Here is a 27526-nt window from a genome sequence, read left to right as displayed (position 1 = left end):
GCAAAGAGCAGTTTTATTCAGAGGTGAAATTCTTGAAATATCCTGTAATGTAAATCATTACTGTGAGATTTTATAACAGTATAGCAGATTTACATAAAATGCATATAAACATCATCTGTCACTCTATATTCCTAATGTCTTATTTAAATGCTTAGGTTTTTTTTAATCAAAGTTTTGTAGTTTTAATTGCAGGGGTCAAAACATTTAATGCAATGTAATACAATGATGATTGAAATAAATGTTCCTCAAAAGCATGATGCATCATATTTGAAACAATTTTAACCAATTTAATTTTTTTCTAAAAAATGTTTTGATTGGTGATCAAGTAAATCAGTTGCTTCAGTCCAGTAAACATTCATCTTGAAACAAACAACTTTTATATCGTTAAGTTATAAAAATCAGAAACGTTTTCACAGCAAAAAGCCATAACCTGAAGATTTACTTCTTTACAACTATACTAAAAGGCCCTTTACTTGCTAAAAAAACCCCTATAAACTATCGATCAGATGACAGAAGGCATGCAGTAGATTGTATACAACAGGTTTTCAGAAAGGTTGATCATGCTGATAATTTAGAGGCCTTAAATTCACATATCATATAGTAGACTTTATAAGGTTGCATAACAGATTAATAAATGACACTTTTTGTGAATATATTGGGAATAAATTTAGTGGAGGATGAAGGGAGTTTTTTTTATTATTTTTTTTTATATAAATGTAGAACATATTAGAAAGTCTCAGTCCGTTTAGAGCAGTTGACTTTATAAACTTAAGATTGGTTAAAAATAATACAAATGCTGCACACATTAATCATAATTCTTTTTTTTGTTGATCAGGTGGCAGTGAAGTGTACCACATAGCAGAAAGACAGTAGTTGCGTCCCAAATGACACTATAAACTTGTACACTATGTACTTATGCACTATGTACTCATCCATGTAGTGCGTGACTTTTATAAGGTTTTGTCATTTAACAACGGAGTCCGATACCCCCTCCCCCTCCGCTAAGTAATTAAAGCTGCGACAGTTGAGTGCATGAAGTGTCCAACATTCCACACTTCGATTTTTCTGTTAATTTTGTGCATCATCCGGGTATTTAAAGTGCACTTTTTCTTTTTGGAATTTTCTGTGTGAACACACTACTTGCACTATTTGTACTTAAAAACATCATAGAATAGTGCATAAGTACGCAAATTGGGATGCACATAATATTTATGTATCAGCACTCTGTATGCCATTTTCTATTTTTACCCCTTTGTCAAGATTTACTGCTCTGCCTCACAATAAATGCACCCAATCCTTTTTTTAAAATGATAAAAAAAAAAATAGAATTTTATTTCAAAAGCCAGCCTATGAAGATCACATGGCAGTTACAAAATCCTTTGCATAAAGATCATGAAAAGCATTTACAAAAATACACAATCCAAACTCGCCTATATCAACTTAAATACAGAAAAATAAATAGTGATTCTTCTCCAGCCATTCTTAAATAGAGCACATGTCAGCTAGAAAAAAAAAAAAAAAAAAAAAAAAAAAAAAAAAGCACAAAACTGAAGAACTTATAAACAAGATTTACATTTAGTCTAAAATACATTCTTCACTGGTTTGTTTGTAGAATTTTGTCATGCATTTGTTGCTGGTGAATTCTAACATGTATAATAATAATAATAATAATAATAATAATAATAATAATAATAAATAATATCCAAAGGAAAAAAAGCATTACCCTGATGACTGACAAAAGTGGAAACTGTGCTGCATCAGCATGAGACAAGAGTGCAAGTGCTGAGTCTGGCCCTGAGGCCTAACAGTACATGGACCAGCATGCAATCATATATTACCAGTATAGCTCTATGGCACATTATTTGTTTCTCAACCGACTCCATTCCTCTTTTTGTCCAGTGCACGAGTGACAAATTGTCAGGAGTTCATAACGTCCCAAGTGCTTGCAAGTCATTCATCAACAACCTTCCCGTGCACCCGGAAACGATACACACAGGTGTATTCAGGATGACCCCAGTTAGACAGCACTCTCATCTCAATGATCTGAAAAGCTTGTGTGATCTCCTCCTTGAGGAAGACAGATACAGAATTACAAGATTACAATAAAGATTACAAATAAATAACACTGCGTCAACACTGAAAGTGACTAAATTTAAGATTACGAGGGCACATGAATTAAAAAAAAAAAAAAAAAAAAAAAAAAAAAAAGAATTGTCAATTGTGATTTCACGGTGACTTAAAGCATCCTTCTCCATGACAGTTTTTCAGATGTATCCCTGTATTGAGGTTTTTTTTTTTGCTAAATAAATCCATCAGCCAATTAGTTACATCTAGGGATGCACCGATAGGATTTTTTGGGGCCGATACCAATACCGATTTTAACAAACAATTATTGGCCGATACCGATATTTGTCACTTCCTGTGTTTTGAAATTGTCATCAAAATAGATAGTATTTTGATAATGTTTTAAATCAGCAAAGTTCAAAAACACCTGCATTAAATTATTCTAGAAGGTTTATTGAGGTCAAAACGCATACAGCTTGGCAGGTCTGAAAATCACAATATACAGGAAATTGTGTGATACATTAGGCTACTTACAGAGACCAAGAAGGTCTGAAGAGCGTCTCCATCTTCTTCGTAGACAAACTGTCCGAGCAACTGCCCCTCTTCCTGCTGCTCATCATCAAGACCCTTTAACAGAACGGGGGGAGGGGAATAAAAGCTTTTGTTTTAAAATACTCAGAATGTGATTTTTTTTTATTGAATATATAATTAATATTCACAAAATAATAGTACATTATTCAAAATTCATTGATTCTCCCCTTTTTTTTTTTTTGTATTGTTTAAATTACATGGTAAATTGAGAGGCCGCACAGCATAAAATATTTAATTTTTTTTAGTTAGGCGTTTTATTTTGATGGTTTTTATTTACTTATTTCATATAAATTTAACTTATGATTTAATTAAGCTTTTCATTAGTTTATGAACCCCTGCAGACCCTACCTTGGGAAAACCCTGACATAATATAATGTTTAATGCACTTCATGTTGTTGATAAGAAAAAGTGGAATCATTTTTCTTTCTCTTTGTAATTTTTTTTTATCGATATGGTACATTACTACATTATATATTATATACTATTCAAATCGATGTTATAAACAAGTTAGGTCAAATCAAGTAATCAAAAAGTAGTCGGATTATACTACCTAAAATGTGTAATGTAATGATTACATTACTAACTACAATTTTTATCATGTAGTTTGTATTCAGCAATGGACTAACATTTTTAGGTAATTTAAGTAAATGTAAGTGCACTGTAGACAGTCATAAAAACCAGGAAATACTAAAACTTTAAAAATGTTGACTTCTAGGTTTGGGAAATTATGGATATTAATAAAATTTCTAGAGTGGATATACACTACTGGTCAAATAAAATCAATCAAATAAATGCAACCTTGCTGAGCATAAGATACTTCAAAATATATATATATATATATATATATATATACACACACACATACACACATATTTATCTCCCACCAGTAGTGTATATTGTTCTAGTTTTGCTCTATTTTACAATATTGTATTTGCTAGAAATTGCTTATTATAGAATATGCTTATTCATTGAATATATTTATTGGAGAGATGTAGAAACCCTGATATGATTTGAATTTCATGTGTGCTTACATAGACATTGAAGTCTCGAGGGGCACTGCTAATGTTGCCGGTGGGTGACAGGGATTTGGGCACATGATCCAGAGAAAAGGCTGTAGGCACAATCTTCATGGACAAGCCGATCACCAGATAACCATATGAACCTTTAAATGCCCAGCAGTTCCCAGGATGCACGTCTGGCTGTAGGAACAAATGGATGAAGAGAAAGACAGAAGGGAAGTGACCATTGGAAATCACAGCTTGACTTTACAAACGAATGCACATGAAATGGGAATTCTCAAAGGTTTCAGACCTGTATGACGACACGTGGTGACTGGGAGAAGTACCACAGCGGGAGGCCAAACAGACTCAGCAGTGCCGTTTTGGTGTTGAAGGACTCTGAACAACGAGTGCTTATGATGCTGCCACCTACAGACACAAAGAAATGCAGATCTTGTCTTATTTAGGCTAGTCTCATCCTCCGACGTCATGCCCACGGACCGATGGCTGAATGGTCTGATGCATAAGGCACACAAAATGGGAAACACTTTGGGAGTTTCAAAGTCATAATTTGATTGGTTTAATTCTACAGGATTTCTGGGAGACGTGTGTGCCGTGTTCTTTAACGGTCCACCTGGAAACAAAGTCATTGTGACGCCAAACCCCCTCATGGAAGGAGAAAGCTGTCACGTTTACAACTGAGACAATAAGCACTTATCAGGATCACCGTTGTTGCAGTAAACTTGCACGATGTTCTAGAATGAAATGCACACCGGTCTGTTATTGTGGGGACATCGACATTTTCAAGCCCCTAAATATGACGCGGAACAAAACGAAAAAAACTGATTGGTTGCTTTACATTTCGGTGAGTCATCCTCTTGGGTAGACCTTGGCCAATGAAAGCTGCGATGGAGCCGTCAGTCTGAAGGTCTGCCTACGTGAGACTATCCCTGCATCCCAATGTGCATTCTATCTGCCCTAAATAGTATTGAATATTACTAATATCACATACTATTTAGTAATGAATAGTATGCACATTGAGACACAGGCTATGGCTACACTCAACTTAGGCAGCTGACTTGTCCTATCAGGCAATGAGTTTGCAGGCAGTGTTTGGCAACAAGGAACCTCACGAAACTCACCTCACAAAGGTACCTTTGGACAGACTTCTGAGGCAGCATTACGGTTTAATGGTCTACAGCAAAATAGAGTGAGCTTTGGTGATAACCAAGCAAATATTTAATTTCTACAATTCTTACTAGAAATTACATCAAAAATGGAAAATGTTGGTCAAAAATGTACATTTACACACAAACAATCAGATGAAGGTATCTCCGGAGACAGGAAGTGAAACTAACATTGCATGTGCCTTCCTACCTTGAAATGCAGCCTCTGAAGGCAGCATTTTGCAGTTTTTGGACACAGCCTATATTTGGGCTACCTGAAACCTGAGTGGTGTAGTGTGGTACATTTAAATGCAAGATTGCAATTTACATAGAGTCAGGTGATACAGTGGAAGCATTTTTCAGTATTTTAACAGTACATTTCAATATGTATTTTTCACCAAACAAATGAAAGTCCATTTCAGTCAAACAGCCATTGTAGCAAAGCAGATTAACCATGCTTAAAGGGTTAGTTCACCCAAAAATGAAAATTTTGTCATTAATTACTCACCCTCATGTCGTTCCACATCCGTAAGACCTTCGTTCATCTTTGGAACACAAAGATATTTTTGCTAAAATCCGATGGCTCAGTGAGGCCTGCGTCGCCAGCAATAACACTCCATTTTTCAATGCCAATAAAGCTACTAAAAACATATTTAAAACAGTTCATGTGACTACAGTGGTTCAACTTTAATATTATAAAGGTGACAAGAATTCTTTTTGTGCGCCAAAAATAGCAAAATAGCAACTTTATTCAACAATATCCAGTGATGGGCGATTTCAAAACACTGCTTCATGAAGCTTCAAAGCTTTACGAATCTTTTGTTTTGAATCAGTGGTTCAGAGCACCGAAATCCCATGATTTCAGTAAACAAGGCTTCGTTACAGTGTTCTGGAACTTCAATAGTTCATGTGACTCTGGCAGTTTGATACACGCTCCGAATCACTGATTCGAAACAAAAGATTCGTAAAGCTTCGAAGCTTCATTAAGCAGTGTTTTGAAATCGTCCATCACTAGATATTATTGAATAAAGTCACTATTTTGTTATTTTTGGTGCACAAAAAGAATTCTAGTCGCTTCATAACATTAAGGTTGAACCACTGTAGTCACATGAACTGTTTTAAATGTTTTTAGTAGCTTTCTGGACATTGAAAAAGGGAGTGTTATTGCTGGCGACGCAGGCCTCACTGAGCCATCGGATTTTATCAAAAAATATCTTAATTTGTGTTCCGAAGATGAATGAAGGTCTTACGGGAGTGGAACGACATGAGGGTGAGTAATTAATGACAGAATTTTCATTTTTGGCTGAACTAACCCTTTAATACAACTAAAGTGCAGAAAACAGAAAATCTAGTAATAATAATTAAAAAAAAAAAAAAAAAAAAAGTCAAGTCAATGGTTTACACACTGCTTGTAACATGTATACACTAACCGTTTACACTATACAATGTGACATACTCAGGTAAGTTAATGGATAAGAAAGTGGATAACCTCAACTTTCAGTTCCAAAAACTGATGTAACTTTCAGGTTATGCAAGTGTATTACTGATTATTATTGATTATTACCGAGTATTACTGATGTAACTTTCAGGGTGTGCCAGTATGCTAGAATCACTACCGTTACTGTGAACAACAAAACAGAAGCGCCGCTCTGCCTGCACATACACCGGGACGTGCACCGTTTGTTTTTAGAATGGTTATAGACAGGTAAACAACACGTAGCAGTGTTCTGTCATCGTTCATTCCTCAAGCCTGTGGAAACACACAGGCAGTTCGCAACAGGTTCCAGTTCGCCCGGCTAAGAACTGGCTGAGAGTCGGGTTCAGCACAGGGGAAAAGGTAGTATAAGTGCATAGCGTATAGTAGGTCATTCGGGACTCTTCTAATATCCACAAATACTGCTGCAGGGAATGCATACACTCTCTAATTCTGTGTTACACACTCCTACAATAAGTGAAATAAACATGTTTAAAAATAATTTAAAATCCATCCACAGTTAACATTACTATACCTCCAGATTCCAAAGCATAGTCCACCAGACCAGTGCGGTCTTCAGAATAGAGCTTCATTGCATTGTTGACAATCAACTGTACATGCTGTAGAGAAAGAAATAAAACACAAAAGCGGCATTACATACCTGACCATAATGGGTTATTTATTTAATAGCATTCTTAAAGACAAGTTCTCAAAAGCTTACTTCCTCAGAGAGGCCTGCCTCCCCTGTGGCATGTAGTACAGTCCGGGTGATTGTCTCTTTAGAAGGTGACTGGCCCTCCTCTACCTGAAGGGACAGGTTACCCAGAATGCTGCTCTCCAGCACGCTGAGTGAAGCCTGCAGTTCAGTGGTGCTCACAAAGTGATCAGAGAGCCACTGCAGGAGAGATTCAGGAAGCTCCAGCTCTTCTTCTCTGTCACTGCCGTAAAACAGAGACTTGATTTCCCTTTCCACCTGCTCGGACACCTGCAAGAGAACAGATGGAGTTATGACACCGTTTAAGACTTTGTTGAAACTGATCTGGTATATTTGGTATATTTGATATAGTGGTCATTTCATTTTCAGTTGTCAAATAGATATTCTGTGAAATTTCAGATAATACTTTAACTATTGCAAAGCAAGTGTGATTTATTTGAATATATTGTTATATGAAATTTAAGAACATATGAGTATTATCAGTATTAAAGGATTAGTTCACTTTCAAATGAAAATTAGCCCAAGCTTTACACACCCTCAAGCCATCCTAGGTGTATATGACTTTCTTCTTTCTGATGAACACAATCAGAGTTATATTAATAAATCTCCTGACGCATCCAAACTTTATAATGGCAGTGAACGGGACCAACGAGTATGAAGCTCAAAAAAAGTGCTTCCATCCATTCTAAACATTCTCCACACGGCTCCGGGGGGGGGTAATAAAGCCCTTCTAAAGCAAATTGATGTGTTTGTGTAAGAAAATTATCCATATTTAACAAGTAAAATATCTAGCTTCTGCCAGACCGCCTTCCGTATTCAAGAAAGTAACGCCTCTCGCAATTTAAAACACTTGTGCTACGTCCTACGCCTTCCGTATTCAACTTACGAAAAAAGTTCTTCCTAAGTTGAATACGGAAAGCGGTCTGGCAGAAGCTAGATATTTTAGTTTATAACGTGTTAAATATGGATATTTTTCTTACACAAACGCATCGCTTCAGAAGGCCTTTATTAACCCCCTGAAGCCGTGTGGAGTATGTTCACGACAGATGGATGCACTTTCTTCAGCTTCATACTCGGTCCCATTCACTGCCATTATAGAGCTTGGATGCGTCAGGATATTTATTAATATAACTCCGATTGTGTTCATCAGAAAGAAGAAAGGTCATACACCTAGGATGGCTTGAGGGTGAGTAAAGCTTGGGCTAATTTTCATTTTAAAGTGAACTACTCCTTTAACCCCAGCATAATGAATCAGCGTGTCGAATCCACAGTTCGGAGCACCAAAGTCACGTGATTTCAGCAGTTTGGCGGTTTGACACGCGATCCGAATCATGATTCGACACGCTGATTCATTACGCTCCGAATCTTCCTGAAGCAGTGTTTTGAAATCGGCCATCAAAAATATTCTCGTCGCTTTATAATATTAATATTGAACCACTGTACTCCAATGAACTGATTTAAATATGTTTTTAGTACCTTTATGGATCTTGAGAGAGGAAATGTCATTGCTCCCTATGTAGGCCTCATAGAGCCATCGGATTTAAACAAAAATATCTTAATTTGTGTTCCGAAGATCAACGAAGGTCTTACGGGTGTAAAACAGCACGAGGGTGAGTAATTAATGACAGAATTTTCATTTTTGAGTGAACTAACCCTTTAAAAATACAGCTCTTCATTGTTCATGTTAGTTCAAAGTGCATGAATGTTAACAAATACAACATTTGATTTTAATGTGTCAATAAATGTTTAAATTAACATTAACAAAGATTAATAAATGCTGTAGAAGTACAATTCATTATTAGCTCATGCTAACTAATGTAGTTAATGTTAACTAATGAAACCTTGTTGTAAAATGTTACCTTTTTTTCTAACAAAAATGTTATTCTAGAACATTTTCAAACAAAACATTAATTTTATTTTACTAAACTCATTTTTATGATAAAATGAAAGATGAATTTTTCAGGCTGCAATGGTTCATCAATAAGTCGATATATGTTAACCCACTTTCCTTTTTCAAATTTGGACACTGTGGTCTTTTTATTTAAAAACAATGAACTACAGCCTAAAGGGGTGTAAAGCAAAAGTTATGATTATTTATGTAATGTTTTTTTTTTTAAATATCAGGTATAAAATCATTTATAATGTTTGCAGCGTCTAGTTAACAGATGGCACTTACTGAGCTTGAAAAGGAGGCCAGCTGGTCACATTTGTCTCTGCATCCCATCAGCCCCTGCACATCATCTCTGATGCGCTCCAAAGCCTCCTCTAGCCGCCTCACCTCTGCCAGCAAAACCTCACTGGCACTGCTTTCATCCTCCTCACTGAAGAGAAACAGACATTCATTACTACATCCATTTACATAAAGTACCTGGATTATCACTTAAACGGTCAACAGTGATGTCTCTAAATCATTAAACCAGATTGAAGATATTAACCTGTGAGGATCAGGGGTGGGTGCCTCAGCCTCATGAATCTTTCTAAATGCGGGCTCGTGTTTTCTCTGCAGCTCCTAAATTGAACACATTAAATTGAATCATCAATTCGGCTGAATCAAAAACAAACAAAATTCTGCATGCTGATATAAACCACCATGTGTGTTCCTGGTACAAATTGAATGTCACACCTCAGTTTTGCGCGCTAACGTCTGGAGCAGAGCCTCAGCTTCAGCGAGTCGAGTGTTCTCTGACTGACGCTCTTCTGCATGCTTTTCCTGACGCTGCAAAAAGAGATCAGATCAGGAACTAATTACTTTGCTATACAAGGACTTTCAAACATTCTTCAATTAACTGAATAATTTATCAGCAAAAAGATCTTACATAACATAACAGGAAATAAACAAGTTAACAATGCTGTTAAACTGGGAACAATATTATGTTCATGTTATGTTGATGTTAATCTTGGGTGAGTTTATCTCACCCAAGTTACTCTTTTAGGGTGAACCTTTATAAAAACTGTTGAGAAATATCCAGGTCATAATATACACTAGAGTTCAGAAGTTTGCAAGAATTTTTTTTTAACGTTCTTGAAGGAAGTCTCTTACAGTGTCCTAACCACATGCGATACAATAGGATTCCAGGAACAAGTAAGTTCTCTATCCACACCAGGCGTGATGCAACAAAATAAAGTAAATAAATAAAAATTCACAGCCAATCAGAAGAGTGCATGGGCGGGCTCTTTCCAAGCGCACTGCACTCGCAACAAATTGGATAAGTACATAATCAAATAAATAAATAAATAAATAAATAAATATTACAGCATTTTAACAAAAAAAAAAAAACAAACAAAAAAAATACACACACACACACACACACACACACACACACACACACACACACACAGGTTATATAATTAGAATATCATCAAAAAGTGAAACTTGTATATTATATTCATTCATTACACGCAGACTGATATATTTCAAATGTTTATTTCTTGTAATTTTGATGATTATAACTGACAACTAAGGAAAATCCCAAATTCAGTATCTCAGAAAATTAGAATATTACTTAAGACCAATACAAAGAAAGGATTTTTAGAAATCTTGGCCAACTGAAAAGTATGAACATGAAAAGTATGAGCATGTACAGCACTCAATACTTAGTTGGGGCTCCTTTTGCCTGAATTACTGCAGCAATGCGGCGTGGCATGGAGTCGATCAGTCTGTGGCACTGCTCAGGTGTTATAAGAGCCCAGGTTGCTCTGATAGTGGCCTTCAGCTCTTCTGCATTGTTGGGTCTGGCATATCGCATCTTCCTCTTCACAATACCCCATAGATTTTCTATGAGGTTAAGGTCAGGCGAGTTTGCTGGCCAATTAAGAACAGGGATACCATGGTCCTTAAACCAGGTACTGGTAGCTTTAGCACTGTGTGCAGGTGCCAAGTCCTGTTGGAAAATGAAATCTGCATCTCCATAAAGTTGGTCAGCAGCAGGAAGCATGAAGTGCTCTAAAACTTCCTGGTATACAGCTGCGCTGACCCTGGACCCCAGAAGACACAGTGGACCAACACCAGCAGATGACATGGCACCCCAAACCATCACTGACTGTGGAAACTTTACACTGGACCTCAAGCAACGTGGATTGTGTGCCTCTCCTCTCTTCCTCCAGACTCTGGGACCCTGATTTCCAAAGGAAATGCTAAATTTACTTTCATCAGAGAACATAACTTTGGACCACTCAGCAGCAGTCCAGTCCTTTTTGTCTTTAGCCCAGGCAAGACGCTTCTGACACTGTCTGTTGTTCAAGAGTGGCTTGACAAGGAATGCAACAGCTGAAACCCATGTCTTGCATACGTCTGTGCGTAGTGGTTCTTGAAGCACTGACTCCAGCTGCAGTCCACTCTTTGTGAATCTCCCCCACATTTTTGAATGGGTTTTGTTTCACAATCCTCTCCAGGGTGCAGTTATCCCTATTGCTTGTACACTTTTTTTCTACCACATCTTTTCGTTCCCTTCGCCTCACTATTAATGTGCTTGGACACAGAGCTCTGTGAACAGCCAGGCTCTTTTGCAATGGCCTTTTGTGTCTTGCCCTCCTTGTGCAAGGTGTCAATGGTCATCTTTTGGAAAACTGTCAAGTCAGCAGTCTTCCCCATGATTGTGTAGCCTACAGAACTAGACTGAGAGACCATTTAAAGGCCTTTGCAGGTGTTTTGAGTTAATTAGCTGATTAGAGTGTGGCACCAGGTGTCTTCAATATTGAACCTTTTCACAATATTCTAATTTTGAGATACTGAATTTGGGATTTTCCTTTGTCAGTTATAATCAAAATTAAAAGAAATAAACATTTGAAATATATCAGTCTGTGTGTAATGAATGAATATAATATACAAGTTTCACTTTTTGAATGGAATTAGTGAAATAAAATCAACTTTTTGATGATATTCTAATTATATGACCAGCACCTGTGTGTGTGTGTGTGTGTGTGTGTGTGTATGTGTATTTATTATATATATATATATATATATCACATTTAAAAAAAAAAAAAAAAAAGCTGATAGAATTGCCGAGATGTGCATAAATTCTAAAAATGAGTTGGATAAATTTATGCAATGTGAAAACATGCGCATAAACTAAGTGTTTACTGAATACATTTTGCAAAGCATCTGAAATGTTGTTTTGGTCATTCTGTAATGCCCGAGAAAGGTCTGTCATTAAAGCGGTTCAATATAATTCCCTCCCAGAAGCACCTCACAAGATTGAGTTCACAAACACCAGCATCTGAATGCAAGATAACATGACAGCGTTTATTGCGTTTCATCTGCACGCTTCGACGAGCAAGTAATTTATTATATACGAAAATGATATACAATTGCTTCTACTGCAGCAACTTTCATTTTTCTTAGTAATATTTAGCACCAGTTCATCAGTAAGTGACGATTTTCTTCTCTTCGACTCACTGGATGGAAACTGTGCTTTATTCAAAGAGGTTTTATATGCGATATTCCAAATTTGCAAACTAGTTCAATTCGCAGCTTTGGATGGAAACAAAGCTATTGAGTTTGAACATTCTGATCAAGCAACAGTATAGCAGACTACTTGCATAAAATACAGTATCAGTTGTCACTCTACTGTATATCTCCCAATAATATGTCTTATGATGATATTTAAATGCTTAGTTTTATGACTAAGCATAGTCATTAACTCTTGTTTGTATTGAGATCAAAACATATGATGCAATGTAATGCAATGATGATTGAGACATGTGCAAATAGACATTTCTCAAAAGTCTGATGCATCATATTTGATACATTTAAACATGATTTTTATATAAATGATGTATGAATAATAAAAATAAACCCAAGTTCCTTCACTCCAGAAAGTGGTCATTTTGAAATATCTAGTTCTTAAAAATCTGTAAAGATTTCACCTCAAAAAGCAATGTGTAGCATGATGGTGGACATTTTTAAAATTATAATAAAAGGCCTTTTGCTTTCTAAAAAAGTATAACCTATCAATCAGATGAAAGACGGCATGTAGATTGTGTACAACAGATTGATCATGCTGATAATTTAGAGGTCTTACAATTTTGCATATGAAATATGATGCAGTAGGGTTAAGTGTAGGGGTGTAACGATTCACTCGTTTTCTCGATGCATCGATTACAAATCCTGACGATGCATATGCATCGATCTTGAAACATGTTTTTTGAATCGTTAATTTCAGTCGATAATCGATGTAAAATGCTAAGAATCAGATTAATCGTGATTCTATAGCGATTCAGTGCTTTAAAATATATAAACATTAAATTACTACATGCGCAAATTGATAGAGACGTTGTGCGCCGTCATTCGCGCCCTTACAGCTCTCCTTCACAGACATGCGCTGCGCTCTTTACCGCCTTTCACTGGATTGCGCTTGCGCTCCATCCGTAGCTCTATCATTGACATTTTTGAGAAGCCCGCATTCCAGCTGTCCTCAGGACGGCCACTGCTATTCACTTGAGCAGATGACAGCAATAGTCCTGAGTCAAACCGCTCAAGCCATTGATAAAGCTGCCAAGTCTTTGCGTAGTCACTACTGTTGAAATAAAACGCTTTTATTGCGTGGAAAGTCACCATTATTTTATATAAGAAAATACTGAAGTTTTACAGAAGTGGGTCACACCATTGACATTACCTGAGCAGTTGAAGTAAAACCCCACTTATTCAAGGATGTGCATTTAATGCATGGACGGAGCAAACACATAATGTAAGTGTCTCATACGCACAGTTCCAATGAATGATAAATTAAATTTAACTTAATGTTGTTAAACTGAATGTGCGAAAGAAATTGCTGAAATAACTACAACATTAACAACATTGAAATAAAAGCACGCGGTTTATCTATTAATCAGATACGCATTAAAGTTGCACGTTTTCTTTCAGAATCACTGTAAGGAAAATGCTCCGTATAAAGAGAACAAAGAGGGCTTTTATAACTATTCCATGAAGAAAAGTTAGTTTAGGATTAGTTGGGAAAGTGCAGGATATTCTAGGGTAGTCTCTCCATGTAAGCATTAGTATATTAATGTACCTGGAATACTTTAATAAGGTTGTGTAGCCATCAACACTGTCCTGCACTATAGTTAACATGAACTAACAATACTTTTGAAGCCTTTTAAATTTTGGCTTATGTAAATTTCTACAAATAGCAATTTTTAGGCAATTAAAATAAAGTTATGTAGCATCATTAAGAACTAACATGAACTTACATTAACAATGGACAAAAGGTTGTTTTTTGCCCTTATTCTGACTTCCTGAAGGTCGCTGTGTAATTCTCACCCTGACTAAGACACATTGGGGGAAGCATTTCAATAACCCTAATGAATGCGTATAAAAATGGTGAATCGAATCGAATTTTAATGTGAATCATCTCGAATCGAATCGTTCTGAATTTGCAAAAATCATTCTTGAATCGAATCGATTCGCTGTCTACCCAAAGATTCACAGCCCTAGTTAAGTGTGATGTCACCTGCTGCGTGTTCTTGGCCTCTTTCTGCACCTCTCCCTTCATCAGGCTGAATCTCTCCTCCAGCAGGTCTCCTATCCACTGGCCCAGGCTCTCTCTGTCCGTGTGTCTGTGAAGCTCTGAATGTAGCGTGTTATATAGACTGAGCACTTCAGTGTGCTGCTCTTCCTGCCTGAGCAAACCTCCTGCCACTCGATCCCACAGCTGAGACAAGCTCTCCTCCAAACGTATCAGCCTCTCTCTACCGACGCCATCGACAGCACCGAGGGCCTCTGGGAGGAGTGAGACATGGTAGGGTAAGATAAGGAAAGATGCCCTCCTTAAGAACAATGGTGTATTTGCTTTTTTTTTTTTATAGTAACATATTTAGACACACATTTAGCATGTGCAGGATAATGCATCAACCAGAGTGTTATTAAAGGAAATAAACATTTGCTCCTTTACTTGACATAGCACAAAATGCAAAATTATTCAAACAGGCCTTATAACCCCACTACTGGGATGAGATGGACCGCTACCTGTGGCAAGACCACCCCCTGGCTCAACTTTTACACAATGCATAAATGACTTGATATTCTTATATATATATATATATATATATATATATATATATATATATATATATTTTTTTTTTTTTTTTTTTTTTAAAGTGTCATTAAATGTAAAATAAATCAACTATTCTAATTAAAATTGTGTTTTGACAATTTAGTTAAATAACCAATGACAAAGCAGATTAATCTGGAAAGGTAAAAGATTCATCTGAAAGGTAAATGTATTGTTTATATACAGGCATATAAACACTTACATTACTGAATAACCCTATGAATTACAATACATATTAAAATATGTTAGTAATAACATGGCACTCTTCTATGCCAATTCTTTTTAACCTAAAATAATGTCTAATTTTAAATCGGTTCACTTCAAAATAAAATTTTACTAAATTCTAAAAACATCGTGTCCACACATTCCTCATTTACAAATAGACACACAAATATTGATATTGAACATAATACACTGTCATATATCACCATTTTCACAGGATGAAGTGTCATCTTAACCCCAGTGGCATCTTACCTCATATCACTCGACCAGTCAGTCAACTTAACATTTTGGTATTGGTAAAGTCCATTTAACCAGCTACAACACACTAGTAATACGTTGAAAGCTAAATACTACCTGAGAGTCTGTGTCGGTGAGAGTTTGTCCGTTCTCCGAGTCGTCCATGGTCGGAGGGGTGAGATAGGATGTGTCCCTCCAATCCATCACATTAGCAGCAGGCATCATGGCCAAAAGTCCGGAGGGCCCCCAGTAGCACAGAGCTATCAGGAACAGCACAGAAGAAACATGGGGGGGGAATCTTATTTCCATTTAGTCAAACAGCCAGTCATGAAGTATGGTAGTATGGTATGCTCACCGAAGAACAGAAGGAAAGGTACAAGAAACAGAACTTTTGAAAGCATAGGAAGAGACCTGGAAGAGAAGATGGGGTCAGGTTAAATTTTGTTAGTCACATTGTACCTCAACACACTGGCAGTATTTTGGCCACTGCTCAAATGATGAAATTATTCAATTGACGATAAACTGAATTGTTTAAATAAACAAATCAAATTATGAATAACCATTATATGATGACACTAGACGTGCATTAGACACTATAGCTATGTTTCCATTCACCTATTTTTAAGTGCATTTCAGAATATTGCATTTAAAAAAAAAAAAAAAAAAAAAAAAAAAAAAAAAAAAAGGTGGCTTGAAAGCTAAGATGCACATTAATTCTAAAAATAAGCAAAACACATAAGACAACATGCTCATAAACTACAATGGAAGCATTTACCGAATAAATTAGTTGATGCGCAACAAAAATCTCATGTGACTTTGCTTCAGAGGATGTGATTGGATAAGAGGACTAAACCAGCAGACCAATTTCATTGCACATCATCATTAATTCCCTTCCAGAAGCATCTCACATGACTGCGTTCTCGAACATCAGGCATCCGAGCACAAGATAAAATGTCATTTATGATTTAAGAGCCACAGTGGCTCCCCCAATTGCAGCAACGTCTATTTTTAATACAGATATTTTGAAACAATTTCCCAGGAACTAACAGATGTGTTCTCTTGAACACACGGGATGGAAACTGTGCTTTATTCAAAAATGTTTTGTTGCGATAATCCGATTTTGTGCATCAGTTAAATTTGCAACTTTGGATGGAAACATAGCTACTGACATGTATAGAAAAAAAAACAAAAAATAAAAAAAAAAAAACAGAACAAAACTTACTTTGCAAAGAAATTGTAAAGCCACAAGAAGCTTTCTGAGGTTGTCCTCCCTAGAAAGAGACACACAGTAAACCATGAGTAAAGACTGACTGAAGTGTGTGCTGATCCAGAGCACAGAGTGGGGTTAGGATGCACAGCGAGAAATCATGCTCATTCATGAGAGACCGGGGAAGAAAAAAAAAAAAAAAAAAAAAAAAAAAAGTTGACAAACTGCACAGATTTTGCACTTCATAGTATTCATCCTGTAAAATGACAGGCCTCCTAAAATTAGAGTAAATGAAACGCATACAGTAAGGTCCAGTCAGCTGAGAATAGTGAAAATGCTTACATTTTGCATTTTTCTAAATAAACAATGTAAGAAAAAGTCATCAATATAGTCCGAGTGAAAAGGTGACAAATGAATTTAATGAATTGCACACTCATGCCCACCTTTTGCCTTAAAGTTCTCATGTTATCAGGGAAAATTTGATTTCTCATTTTTTGAGAAGAGTACACTAATATGAAAATACTGTCAAACTTCAAAACGTCTGCCTCTATCCATGTATTGAAATCAGGCTGCTAAAAATGTCATGCTCTGAAACAGGCTGAAATTAAGGGAATGAGGCAGTTCAAAATAATGAAACCAAACTCACTGCAAGTGCAGCAATGCACTCTCATTTCACATGCAAAGAGGATGTTTACATAAATGTCTTAAAGACACAACAGTAAAAAATAAAAAAAAAAAGTGCCAGTTTACATTTAAGAATCAGACAGGGTGGAAAAATTGTCATGTGACAAACGTCAAAACAAGACATGTATAATAATAAATTTTATCTCAGAGCATCTTGTGCTTCAATCGAAGAAAATCCAATTACAATCTGATTAAAAAAAAAAAAAAAAAAAAAAAAATATATATATATATATATATAAACTAATTTGCTTACATTTGAGTACGGACTTCAACAGAGCAGCATATTGAACAGGCTCATCTCCTTCATTTTGCCTCATGATGTTGTAATTGGTTTAAATATATAAACTTTATTTCCAAATTGCCATGTCAGATTTTGGACCCCACTGTATTTGTAAACGAACTCTGTTAGGATTACTGAACATAAATCTTTGGCTTACGAGGCAACAACCAGCCTGACAAGAAAAGACACTCCACCTAAAAACAGCAAAGGGATTGAAGGGGGTTACAGCACTTAAGGACACAACCCACAACTTCCTGAGAGCAAAACTGAAAAGGAAGACAAAGAGTGGACATGTAGGTGATTCCCAAATGGAATCAGAGCATCAGAGCCATGTAAAGTTTAAGAAAGAAGAAGCAAAAAGTAGCCATGCAAGGGTGTCTGAAAGCTCTTCACCAGGGGGACTGCTGGAACTGCTGGGGAACAAACTGCCCTGCCAACAACCTGAAAGACATCAATGAGGGGAAGGAGCTCACAGCAGCATTAACTAGCTTGTCAACCATTTCCTAACCAGAAGCTCTTGGAAGGACCAAGACTGAGGGTAAGAAATGACAAACATAACCTGTAAAAACTATGAGCCACCATAAGGTCCCTACAGGCGTCTGTTCCTGGGAAGACTGAGTGTCCGTTGCAAAATTGTGTTTCCTTTTGCAGTCATCACCTGTTAGGATCAGTGTACGGTTAAAAGTGAATAACCAGTAGGCTAAAGCTCTACTCTTACAGCATTTGTTGTGCTGCTGTCTTCATTCAATGACGTCCACAACTGTAGAAATTTTTAAACAGAGGCTGTATACAGAAGTTGTGTGCGAACGCTGATCCTGTGATATTTAATAATTATATATTATATATTATAATTATGTTTGATTCATTTTGAATTTAAAAAAAAAAAAAAAAAAACATTTCTATTCTATTTCTCTTTGTCCAACTCAATGATTTATGGGATATTGAGATAAGGTATCTAAACAGGCAGCATAATTAATTAGCACAATTAAAGGGATACTTCATTTCACCCACTAACCCACCCTTACTCACCCTAATGTCATTCCAAACCTGTATGACTTCCCTATAGTAGCAACTTTAAACAAGATCTAATGATTTGAAGTGGAAAAATATCTGAAAGTCAAGAATGTGTACTTACACAGTATGCCGCTGAACTTTGGCCGTTCCTTTTGCAGCACTACCTCTTTAACACTCATACTGCTGTAGTACTTCTCATTGCCTATGATGGATCAGAAAGAACAAACAAACATCAGATAAAACCAAGAGTTCTGTACCAGTCTCTCTCCATCCCTCCAATCATAGCTCTGCACAGACAGACTCGAGCAGAAAGAGATTTGCATGTAACCAAGGCAGTGCTTACAGTGGAAAGGCACATTTGTTTATGCACGGTGTACTCATGCTTCGCAGAACATCTGCAGAGGAAAGTTTAAGGTTATAGTGGATGTAGGAGGTCAAACACCATGGAAGAGATGTGGTGACTAAAGTGGCCTGTTAAATGAAGTGAGAGAGGGTGAGAAGGGTTCATCAATAAATCGCTGCTCAGCATACCCCTAGACACCATGGGCCAAAAAGGCCACAGTAGCCCCTCCTGAGAAAGACTTTCATAAATGGAGTAACTTCAGAAAGAAAGACAGGTGCTCAAATGCAAATCCTAGAGAGAAGAGGAAAAAAAAAAAAAAAAAAAAAAAAGGGACTAGTGATTGTCACACAGTGTCCTCAACCAGAAACGGATCTAAAGTACAAGTGTTTTTTGTTTTTGTTTTTTTGAGAAAAGATTCGGAAAAACGAGTTACAGCCCCCCGGTTGTAACCAGGGTTTGACATTTACAAAAACCCATTGCTTTGCTTCAGAAAGCCTTTATTAACTCCCCGGAGCCGTATGGATTAATTTTATGATGGATGGATACACGCACTTTTTTGGGCTTCAAAATTACCCCCGCCTTCACTACCAGTATAAAGCCTGGAAGAGCCAGGATATTTTTCAATATATCTCTGAATCTGTTTATCTGAAAGAAGATATACACCTAGGATGGCTTGAGGGTGAGTAAATCATGGGATAATTTTCATTTTTGGGCGAACTAACCCTTTAACCCTATTTGTGGAAAGTGCTCTATATACTACACTTACGAAGAAGAGACAAAAATGGGAAAGTGATAAGCATTTTTATTAAGGCTACTAATGTAAACAATGGTTATGTTCAATGCCGCAAGTGACAGTAGATACACTTCACCTTTAGGGCGACATCAACATTATGTGTTAACATGATACCACTGTGATAAAAACCACTTACTAACCTGGGTTACGCACAGTTATATCCATTATCGCAACTTCAATTTCAAGACGACGGAAAGCTGGTAAACTCGGTAACCTTTGCATGATGCCTGCAAGGATACCAGAAACGGGCTGTTTACATCAGGGCTCTTCAGTTAAATTTGTTTTGAGGGCCAGATTATTCAACTTAAAAAGGTATCCAAATATTTTACTGAGTATTATTCTAGTCTCAAACAAGCCCTGGTCCAGCAGTTCATGAATTAGGAACATTCCTGTAATAATTGTTCGCAGCAGACAAAAAGGTCAGTCACCTCTAAGAGCCTAGTTGAGAACCATTGATATAACATTTCTATGAACCCCCCCCAAAAGCCCCAAAATGCCCCAAAATTCCCTAAATTAATCATTTTTTCTTGAAATTAATTGGTGTGACATCACAAGCAAATTTCTGGCTGTTTGTAAAAGCGTGCACAGTAGTTAGGTTAAGTGAACAATCCAGTCAGCAGAAGGGTCTGAAAGAAATCAATACCTCCGTTAGCACAGCCATTGGTGGCTCTCTTCTGCTGCACAGAATGCAATGTCTTCAGCACAGTGGCTGTGGAGCGAGCAACTCCCTTACACACTCGCACAAACCAGTGCAACACTGATAACAGCATGCCTGAAGAAACATGGACTGATATTAAACCAACACATAAGGTTTGATGGTTAAAGATATCAAGCGATGGAGCTGTCCGGAGAGACCATGGACTGAGATGGTGAACGTGATTACATCAAGTAAAACATGTTCCTGGAACATCCTTCTTGATTCTGGAACAACATTCCAATAAGATTTGAGGGATAGGTTTGCGGTTTACATCAAGTTTACACTTACAAAAAGAGTTATGGGCTTCTACACCATTCTTATTCACCTATCATTTCCCTCTGATTTTAAGGATAAGTTATGGGTAGGGTTAGGTTTATGGGTAGTGATAGAGGTTAGGACTACGTTTTTGGATGCAAAAGTTGTTCCAGGATCAACGAAATGTGTTAATCCAAGTACATTGGTCTTACTCTGCAAAAATCACAAGGACTGAACATAGATAGAGCGAGTGACAGTGGTTTTGGAGAACGCCTCTCCCCAGTAGACTGCTTTGCATGCATACAGAGTGTAGCTCAGTACAGTATAGAGTACATCTAAGTCCCAAAACAAATTATGCAAGAACATGAACACAAAAGGATCTAGACAGACATTTGAATTGAAAGTAGCTATCGCCCCCTTGAGCACTGTGATATCACTACATTAAAGCATGTACAACCCGAACACACGTTTGCAATGTTGCAGACTTCATGTGAGCATATGTACTTGCATAAAATGTTTCTGGCCTAAGAATTATTCAGGCTTCATTTCTTTAGTAGCTATTCTAATGCACATTGTACAATACGTTATTCAAAAGTCTGTGTGACTCTACGCTTGCTCATAGAACATCAAATCATAAGCAACTGGGCTGCACACGCTGCATGCTGTTAGGCAGTGGTCTTTATATTGATTCAGATCACCTACTTGGCTCTGAAAGAGAAGGCGTGCACAGAGTGAAGATTAGACAAGGGTTTCCGAGCCTCTTGATAACTACAGAAATGTAAAGTGCCCCTATTAAAGTGAAGAAACTAGTGAAAAATGTAAAAACCGTTAAAGGTGCACTATGCCGAAATTTTCAATTACGGTTTGGAAACAATTCAAACATGGAGCCTCCTCTTGGGCAGAACACCACCAGAAGCACACACGTCCTGCCTCTGACATCAAATCAGTGCCCAGAACACACGCAGCCTGACTCGAGATATTTTGCAAATATTTTTTCAAATATTGTGTTCATCAAGCATAAATGGCGTAACTGTTCATTTACGTACACAAAAAACGCTAAGTCAGATGACTAGATGCAATTTGCGAGCGAGTTTAGCCCTCTTCAGTCTAACTTGCTAATAAACAAGTAATTACAACGTTTAGTAATCTGTAGAGTTACAGATAGCGGTCAATAAGGCATTAGCAAAATTAGCAAATTGTTTTTTTGTTGAGACAAGAGGATTTAACGGAGGTTCGGACAATAAAGTCACGTCCTCGCCTGCTTCGCGCCTAATTTCAGATGCAGGGAAGTGTGTCTAAGCACAAACACTCTTCTAGTGATCATAAGTAATGATTAATTTTGTATGAGTGCATATTTTTGGGGTGGGGGGATTCGGCATAGTACACCTTTAAGTATTCAGTTGTTAGTTTTATGTCCTGATAGTGAAAACTTGTAGCAGGTGAAAAACCTCCTAAACAGGCATAAACCATTCAGTGAGGAACACCACAGACTAGAGAGGTGAACACCAGACTAACCAAGGCTGATACCTTTGAGTAGAGCCGTCTGCATCAGCAGTGTGCATATGTACACTACAAATGCAGCAATTCTCCTGCTGTAATGAAGGCACATCTCAGACAACATCCCCAGTAACCCTGCAGATACAATAAAGTCAAGCCTGCTCATTTCCTTCAATATTACTTATAACAGACATCTTATCAAAGAAGCATCCAAAGAACGGAAGGACTCGTGAGGGCCTGTTTCTGACGACATGGATGTGACAAAAATGACAGTTGAGTTTGCACTACATTAGGAACGCATGAATACTGTATCCCACAATGTAATGTGATCAACATGACCAAAAAATTTAAAATAAAGGAAGACAGAAATACTTTTACACTGCAGATATGTAAAAGACCTCTTTATAGAGCATTTTCAAACTCTCTCACCTGGCTTGTGTCTGCGATTCTTGTCCCTGCAGTACAATGTAGTGTTTGGAAAGGAAGCTGTGCTGGCTGCCTCTGTAAAAGACACCTGATGCCCAGTAGCATTATGAAGGGAACTGTTGTTCTTGGAAGGAGAGGTGATGGTGCAGTCTTTGCAGACGTAGCCGTTCTGTGCTGTAGAAGTCTGTGTTTTGGCCTCCACTGTGCTGTGGTGTGCAATGATAGTTTGGTCTGAAATAAAAATCCAAAAAAAAAAAAAAAAAGTTCAACCAAAACCAACCCCAAGATAAAAATCACAACATTAAACATTTCTTTGAAAAGAAAACAACTATATATTAATGAACCAATTCCAAGATGTATTCCTCTATCTATCCATCCATCCATCCATCCATCCTCCCTCTATCCACCCATGCATCCCTCTTTCCAACCATCTCTCGCTTTCATTCCATCTACCATCCACCCCTCTATCTTTCTTTCCATATACTATCCATCCATCCCACTTTCCATCCCTGCATCCATGGCTTCAATATAACCACATTACTAAAACATCCTATGAACTCATGGTAAGTCTATCTTTATGTTTATAGGCTAATGTTAACCTACTTCTCTAAGGGGGAGAAAAAAAAAAAAAAAAATGTAACTTTGGAACCAAAGTGTTACGATCTAAGAGTATGCATTCAGCTGGAGCACACACTTACCTTTGATATCACAGTCTTCATCCAAACCTAATATTAAACAAATAAATTTACAAATCAATGCTTCAGCTGTCCATCGATCTCAGCTCATTTAAACTCAGAGTATAACATCAGAGGGATCACAAAGGTCTGCTGGCACTGACCCCAGAAGCTGTCAACTAGGGTGTGTTCCTGTATGGAGGACTCATCTAGCAGAGAGGACAGCAGAGAGGCATCACTGGGCGCACAGCTGTTGAGGGTGCTGTTATGAGCCTGCAGGACTGACGTTGAGGCAGATCTCGGTGTTTGAACAATCTGTGTTGACCCTGAAACAGAGTGATGAGCTCTTCTGCTCTTCAGAGTTCTACAATAGAAAGAGACAGAATTAGAAAAGCAAAAATATAGCTAAAGGGAGTTTAAAATAAGTGTACAATTTTCATATGCTCACAGAACCAAAATATGTCTTGAAATTAGTGATCGATTAAAATGGATTTTTTGATGGTCGATTTAAAGCTAATGTGAGATATTACACTAATTTAAAGACAGTAAATAACAATTGCTGCAATAAAATTATGTATACATGTTACATATTCTCTAAATTACAAATAATTGGAAAATACATCAATATGCAAAAAACAGATTTATACATTTGTATAGAAACTTCTTGAGTCTGTAATCCTTATTTTTTTAACAAATGAATATGACATAAGACAAAGCAGCCAACTGAATATTGTGCAGCATAGTATGAAACACCCAATTCGCACGGACAGAGCGTCACAGACAGTATGCACATTTCTATGCAGGCTACAAAATGTCGATGTGTATTTGCTGAATGGCACCAGTATATGAGAAGGTATTATACCGTTTGCGTTTCTATTACTAACAGAAAAGCAAACGCTATAATATTATATTATACGCTATAATATAATATTTAGTGTCATATATTGCTGTGCTCTCAGCACTATCAAATTAAAAGTCCCAGTGCTGTCAAAATGGTTTAAAGTTTTGGGAAAAGTGAATTAAAGGCATAGTTCACCCAAAAATAAAAACTGTCATCATTTACTCACCCGCAAGTTCTTCCAAACCTGTACGAGAACATATTTTGAAGAATGTTTTGCCTTGTCCAAATACCCACAGTATTTGCGGTCTTGGCCACTTAAGAGCGTGTGCACGCGGCAGGAAGTAAGTGCGCAAGACTGTACCATGTCCTAAAAATGCCAAAGTGCAGCGCCCTTAATGCACACTAAACCCACACTATCTCGAATACCACTTCGGAGGTTACTATGGAAGTCAATGGCCCCCGTCAACTATCTGATTACCACCACTTTAAAATATCTTCTTTTGTGTTCAACAGAAGAAACAAACTAATACAGGTTTGGAACAAATTAAAAGCTTAACAGAATTTTAATGTAACAGAACTATCCTTTTAATGTAGTGTATCTACATGACTTTCGACCCAATTTGCAGTCTGGTTGAGTCATTCTACAGATTTTGGGCAGTCAAAGTAGACATTTCATAGAAAATTGTATAGCATATGATGGACACAGACTGACTTTTTTTTTTTTAAGATTCAGACTATGATTTCATCCAGTCAGAGAATACCGAATATGTTTGATATTTTGAGCCAATTTTAGAATGCATATCAGTCTATCACACACACCTTTCTTAACACCATGCACCTCCAACTCCCGTTGCAATCTGTACAGGCCATACTGGTTCTACGCCACAACGCTGACTCATTATTGGCTGGCTCCTGCATCAGCATCACATGCATGCGTCGAGCTGCTCATGTGAACAGCGTCGGCCAATACAGAGTCGGCGTTCTGACGTAGAACCTGGAAACGCTGGATGTAAACAGCGTAAGTGAATGACACAGAAGAGAGGATATTGTTGAATAAAGATTTTGTTTTGGCGCACAAAAAGTATTCTCGTTGCTTCATAAAATTAAGGTTGAACCACTGCAGTGGCGTCAACTGTTTTAACAATGTCTTTAGTAGCTCTCTGGACCTTGAAAGTGGTGGTTAAATTGCTGTCTATGGACGAGTCAGATACCTCTCGGATTTCATCAAAAATATCTTAATTTGTGTTCTGAATATGAACGACGGTCTTACGGGTGTGGAACGACATGAGGGTGAGTAATTAATGACAGAATTTTCATTTTTGAGTGAACTAACCCTTTAAAAGTTACATTTTCTTAATCCAATGCTGATTTTGATGGGCAAACTGTACTCACGTATCACGGCTGAATGTGGCGCTGTGGTGGAGTGACGAGTCAAGCAGACTGTCATCTCCATAGTGACTTGTGTTGGTGTGCAGACGGAGACTGCGTCTGGACATCCTGGGTGACTCGTAGACAGGCCCAATCCTGAGCTCTCTCTCAAAGTCGAGTGCTAAAGAGGAGTAGCTGGAACTGATAGAGAGAAAAAAAACCCAAAAAACAAACAAACACCAGACTAATAAACACCAGGTACTACAGAACAGACTAACATGAATGGTGGACAAATGTTCGAAGGTGTGCAATTATTTCTCAGTAAACACAAAGCTATGAAATAGTTCCAGGTCTGTTGCCTGCATTACAATCGCATATCACTTCACTAAATTAGTGCAGTTATTTCAAAAGGTTCTTTTACAGCCTATAATCGCAAAAGAAAAATTATATACACATACACACTGACCAAGCAAACAAATATGACTACATGATAAAAATGCTTAACCATTTCAGTGTTTTCCCACCAAATTCTCTTTTATCATCTATGGAAATCACATTTTCTTTCTTTGCATGCACATATACGCGTAAGACTGTGCCATCAACTTGACAACACCCGTGGTGTTACACCAAACTGTTAATGACAAGTGAAGCACAAAGCTTTGTTTACAAAAGAAATGATAGGTTGCAATTGAATGTAACAATGTCTGCAGGCCGTCCAGGAGACCTGCATGTTGCGTTCTTTAATGGTCCGCCTGGAAACAAATGCCATGATGCCAAACCCCCTTGTGATTTTGTGAGTTTTAGTCATGTTTTATGCATATGGTGGTATGTTCTTTATGACAGTTTTTTTTTTTTTTTTTTTTTTAAATTAGACCCTCTTTCTGAATAACAAAAAACAAAAGAAATCACAATATATCATATTGTAACCCCTGTATCGTGATATGCATCATATCGCCATATTCTTGGCTATACACAGCCCTACTTGCTGCCTCCTGCTGGTCCCTGGATCCCAGTTTGAAAACCCTGCACTAAGCTGTGTGTAGATTTTGAAACTAACAAGGGAAAGCCCTTCTGTTAATTGCTCCAGAGCCAATACTTTTAATCTCTAAATGACCAAAGATTTGTCCTGGTATCTCTAATCAGGGGTTCAAAAAAAGTCCAAAGTATGAACATTGTATGAATTGACAGAAAGCACACTTCTTAAATGGTTTAAAAATAATGAATAAAACTCTGTGAGCAAAGGCCAAGTGGAGGATTTCATAAATTGGTACACATTAAAAATTCTATTCTGATTGGACAGAACACAACAGCTGATGAACAACACAAAACGGCTGAAGAAAACTCCAAACATGTCACCCATTTAACAAGAAATCAAAGCAATACACTAAAAATGAAATACACAATGGATCCAGTCATTCTACAAGCTGTGCCCAGCCACCACTTCTAAACTCAATGTTTCCAATCAGAGAGTGCCAATGGTTCATGGGCAGCAGCAACTGCCATCTCTCTAGGAACAATCCCAGCATTCACGTCTGTGAACTTTGGAGCTGTTCTGCTTGCTTGAGGTCTGACAGTGTGACAAAGGCCATTCAGACAACAGCTGCTGAGCAAAACACATGCTAAACAGTAACCTGACAATGTACAATTAACTTCAGCTTACCGCAGCTAAAGTTCCAGCCTTAAATTGACTAAGAAAAAAAAAGAAAAAAGAAAACAGCACTAGCATTCAGGCTAATGCTTTATTATATCAATACATTCAAACATTAAAATAAAAGAGAATACACACAGAACAGTCCAGCCCCAGCTCTCTAGATCCCACGTGTCGTCACTGGTCATCCCATGGAAAAAAAATAAAAAAAATAATCAAATTACTGCACACACTGACGGGCACAAGGAGCTCTGGAAGGATCAAGTGAATTAAGAAGGCTTGCT

General features: G+C 37.3%; 1 protein-coding gene across 1 annotated transcript; it reads right to left on the bottom strand.

Moving 5' to 3' along the window:
• Window positions 1–1514: 1514 nt before the first annotated feature.
• sun1a (Sad1 and UNC84 domain containing 1a) lies at window positions 1515–27445 on the bottom strand. The gene is made up of 21 exons (XM_051915743.1): window positions 27381–27445; window positions 25619–25795; window positions 23550–23749; window positions 23410–23436; window positions 22715–22942; window positions 22316–22420; window positions 20480–20608; window positions 18822–18902; window positions 16738–16786; window positions 15871–15926; window positions 15633–15775; window positions 14457–14723; window positions 9632–9724; window positions 9444–9517; window positions 9185–9329; window positions 7015–7278; window positions 6829–6913; window positions 3967–4082; window positions 3687–3854; window positions 2599–2691; window positions 1515–2067 (listed from the first exon to the last, which is right to left on the bottom strand). Exons 1-21 carry the CDS (start codon window positions 27428–27430, stop codon window positions 1951–1953), a joined length of 2667 nt encoding a protein of 888 aa, XP_051771703.1. The 5' UTR covers window positions 27431–27445; the 3' UTR covers window positions 1515–1950.
• Between the last annotated feature and the right edge of the window lie 81 nt (window positions 27446–27526).

This window comes from Ctenopharyngodon idella, chromosome 12 (assembly GCF_019924925.1).
Source record: "Ctenopharyngodon idella isolate HZGC_01 chromosome 12, HZGC01, whole genome shotgun sequence".
NCBI lineage: Eukaryota > Metazoa > Chordata > Actinopteri > Cypriniformes > Xenocyprididae > Ctenopharyngodon > Ctenopharyngodon idella.
The sequence above is the reverse complement of the archived record's forward strand: the minus strand, read 5'-3'. Positions and strand labels throughout refer to the sequence as shown.

Coding starts and splice junctions, on each gene's coding strand:
- sun1a (XM_051915743.1), bottom strand. CDS start 27,430: ATGACCAGTGACGACACGTGGGATCTAGAGAGCTGGGGCTGGACTGTT. Junction 18,903..20,479: donor CAATGGCTGTGCTAACGGAG/GTATTGATTTCT, acceptor GATCCATCATAG/GCAATGAGAAGTACTACAGC. Junction 9,330..9,443: donor CCCACCCCTGATCCTCACAG/GTTAATATCTTC, acceptor GTTTCTCTTCAG/TGAGGAGGATGAAAGCAGTG.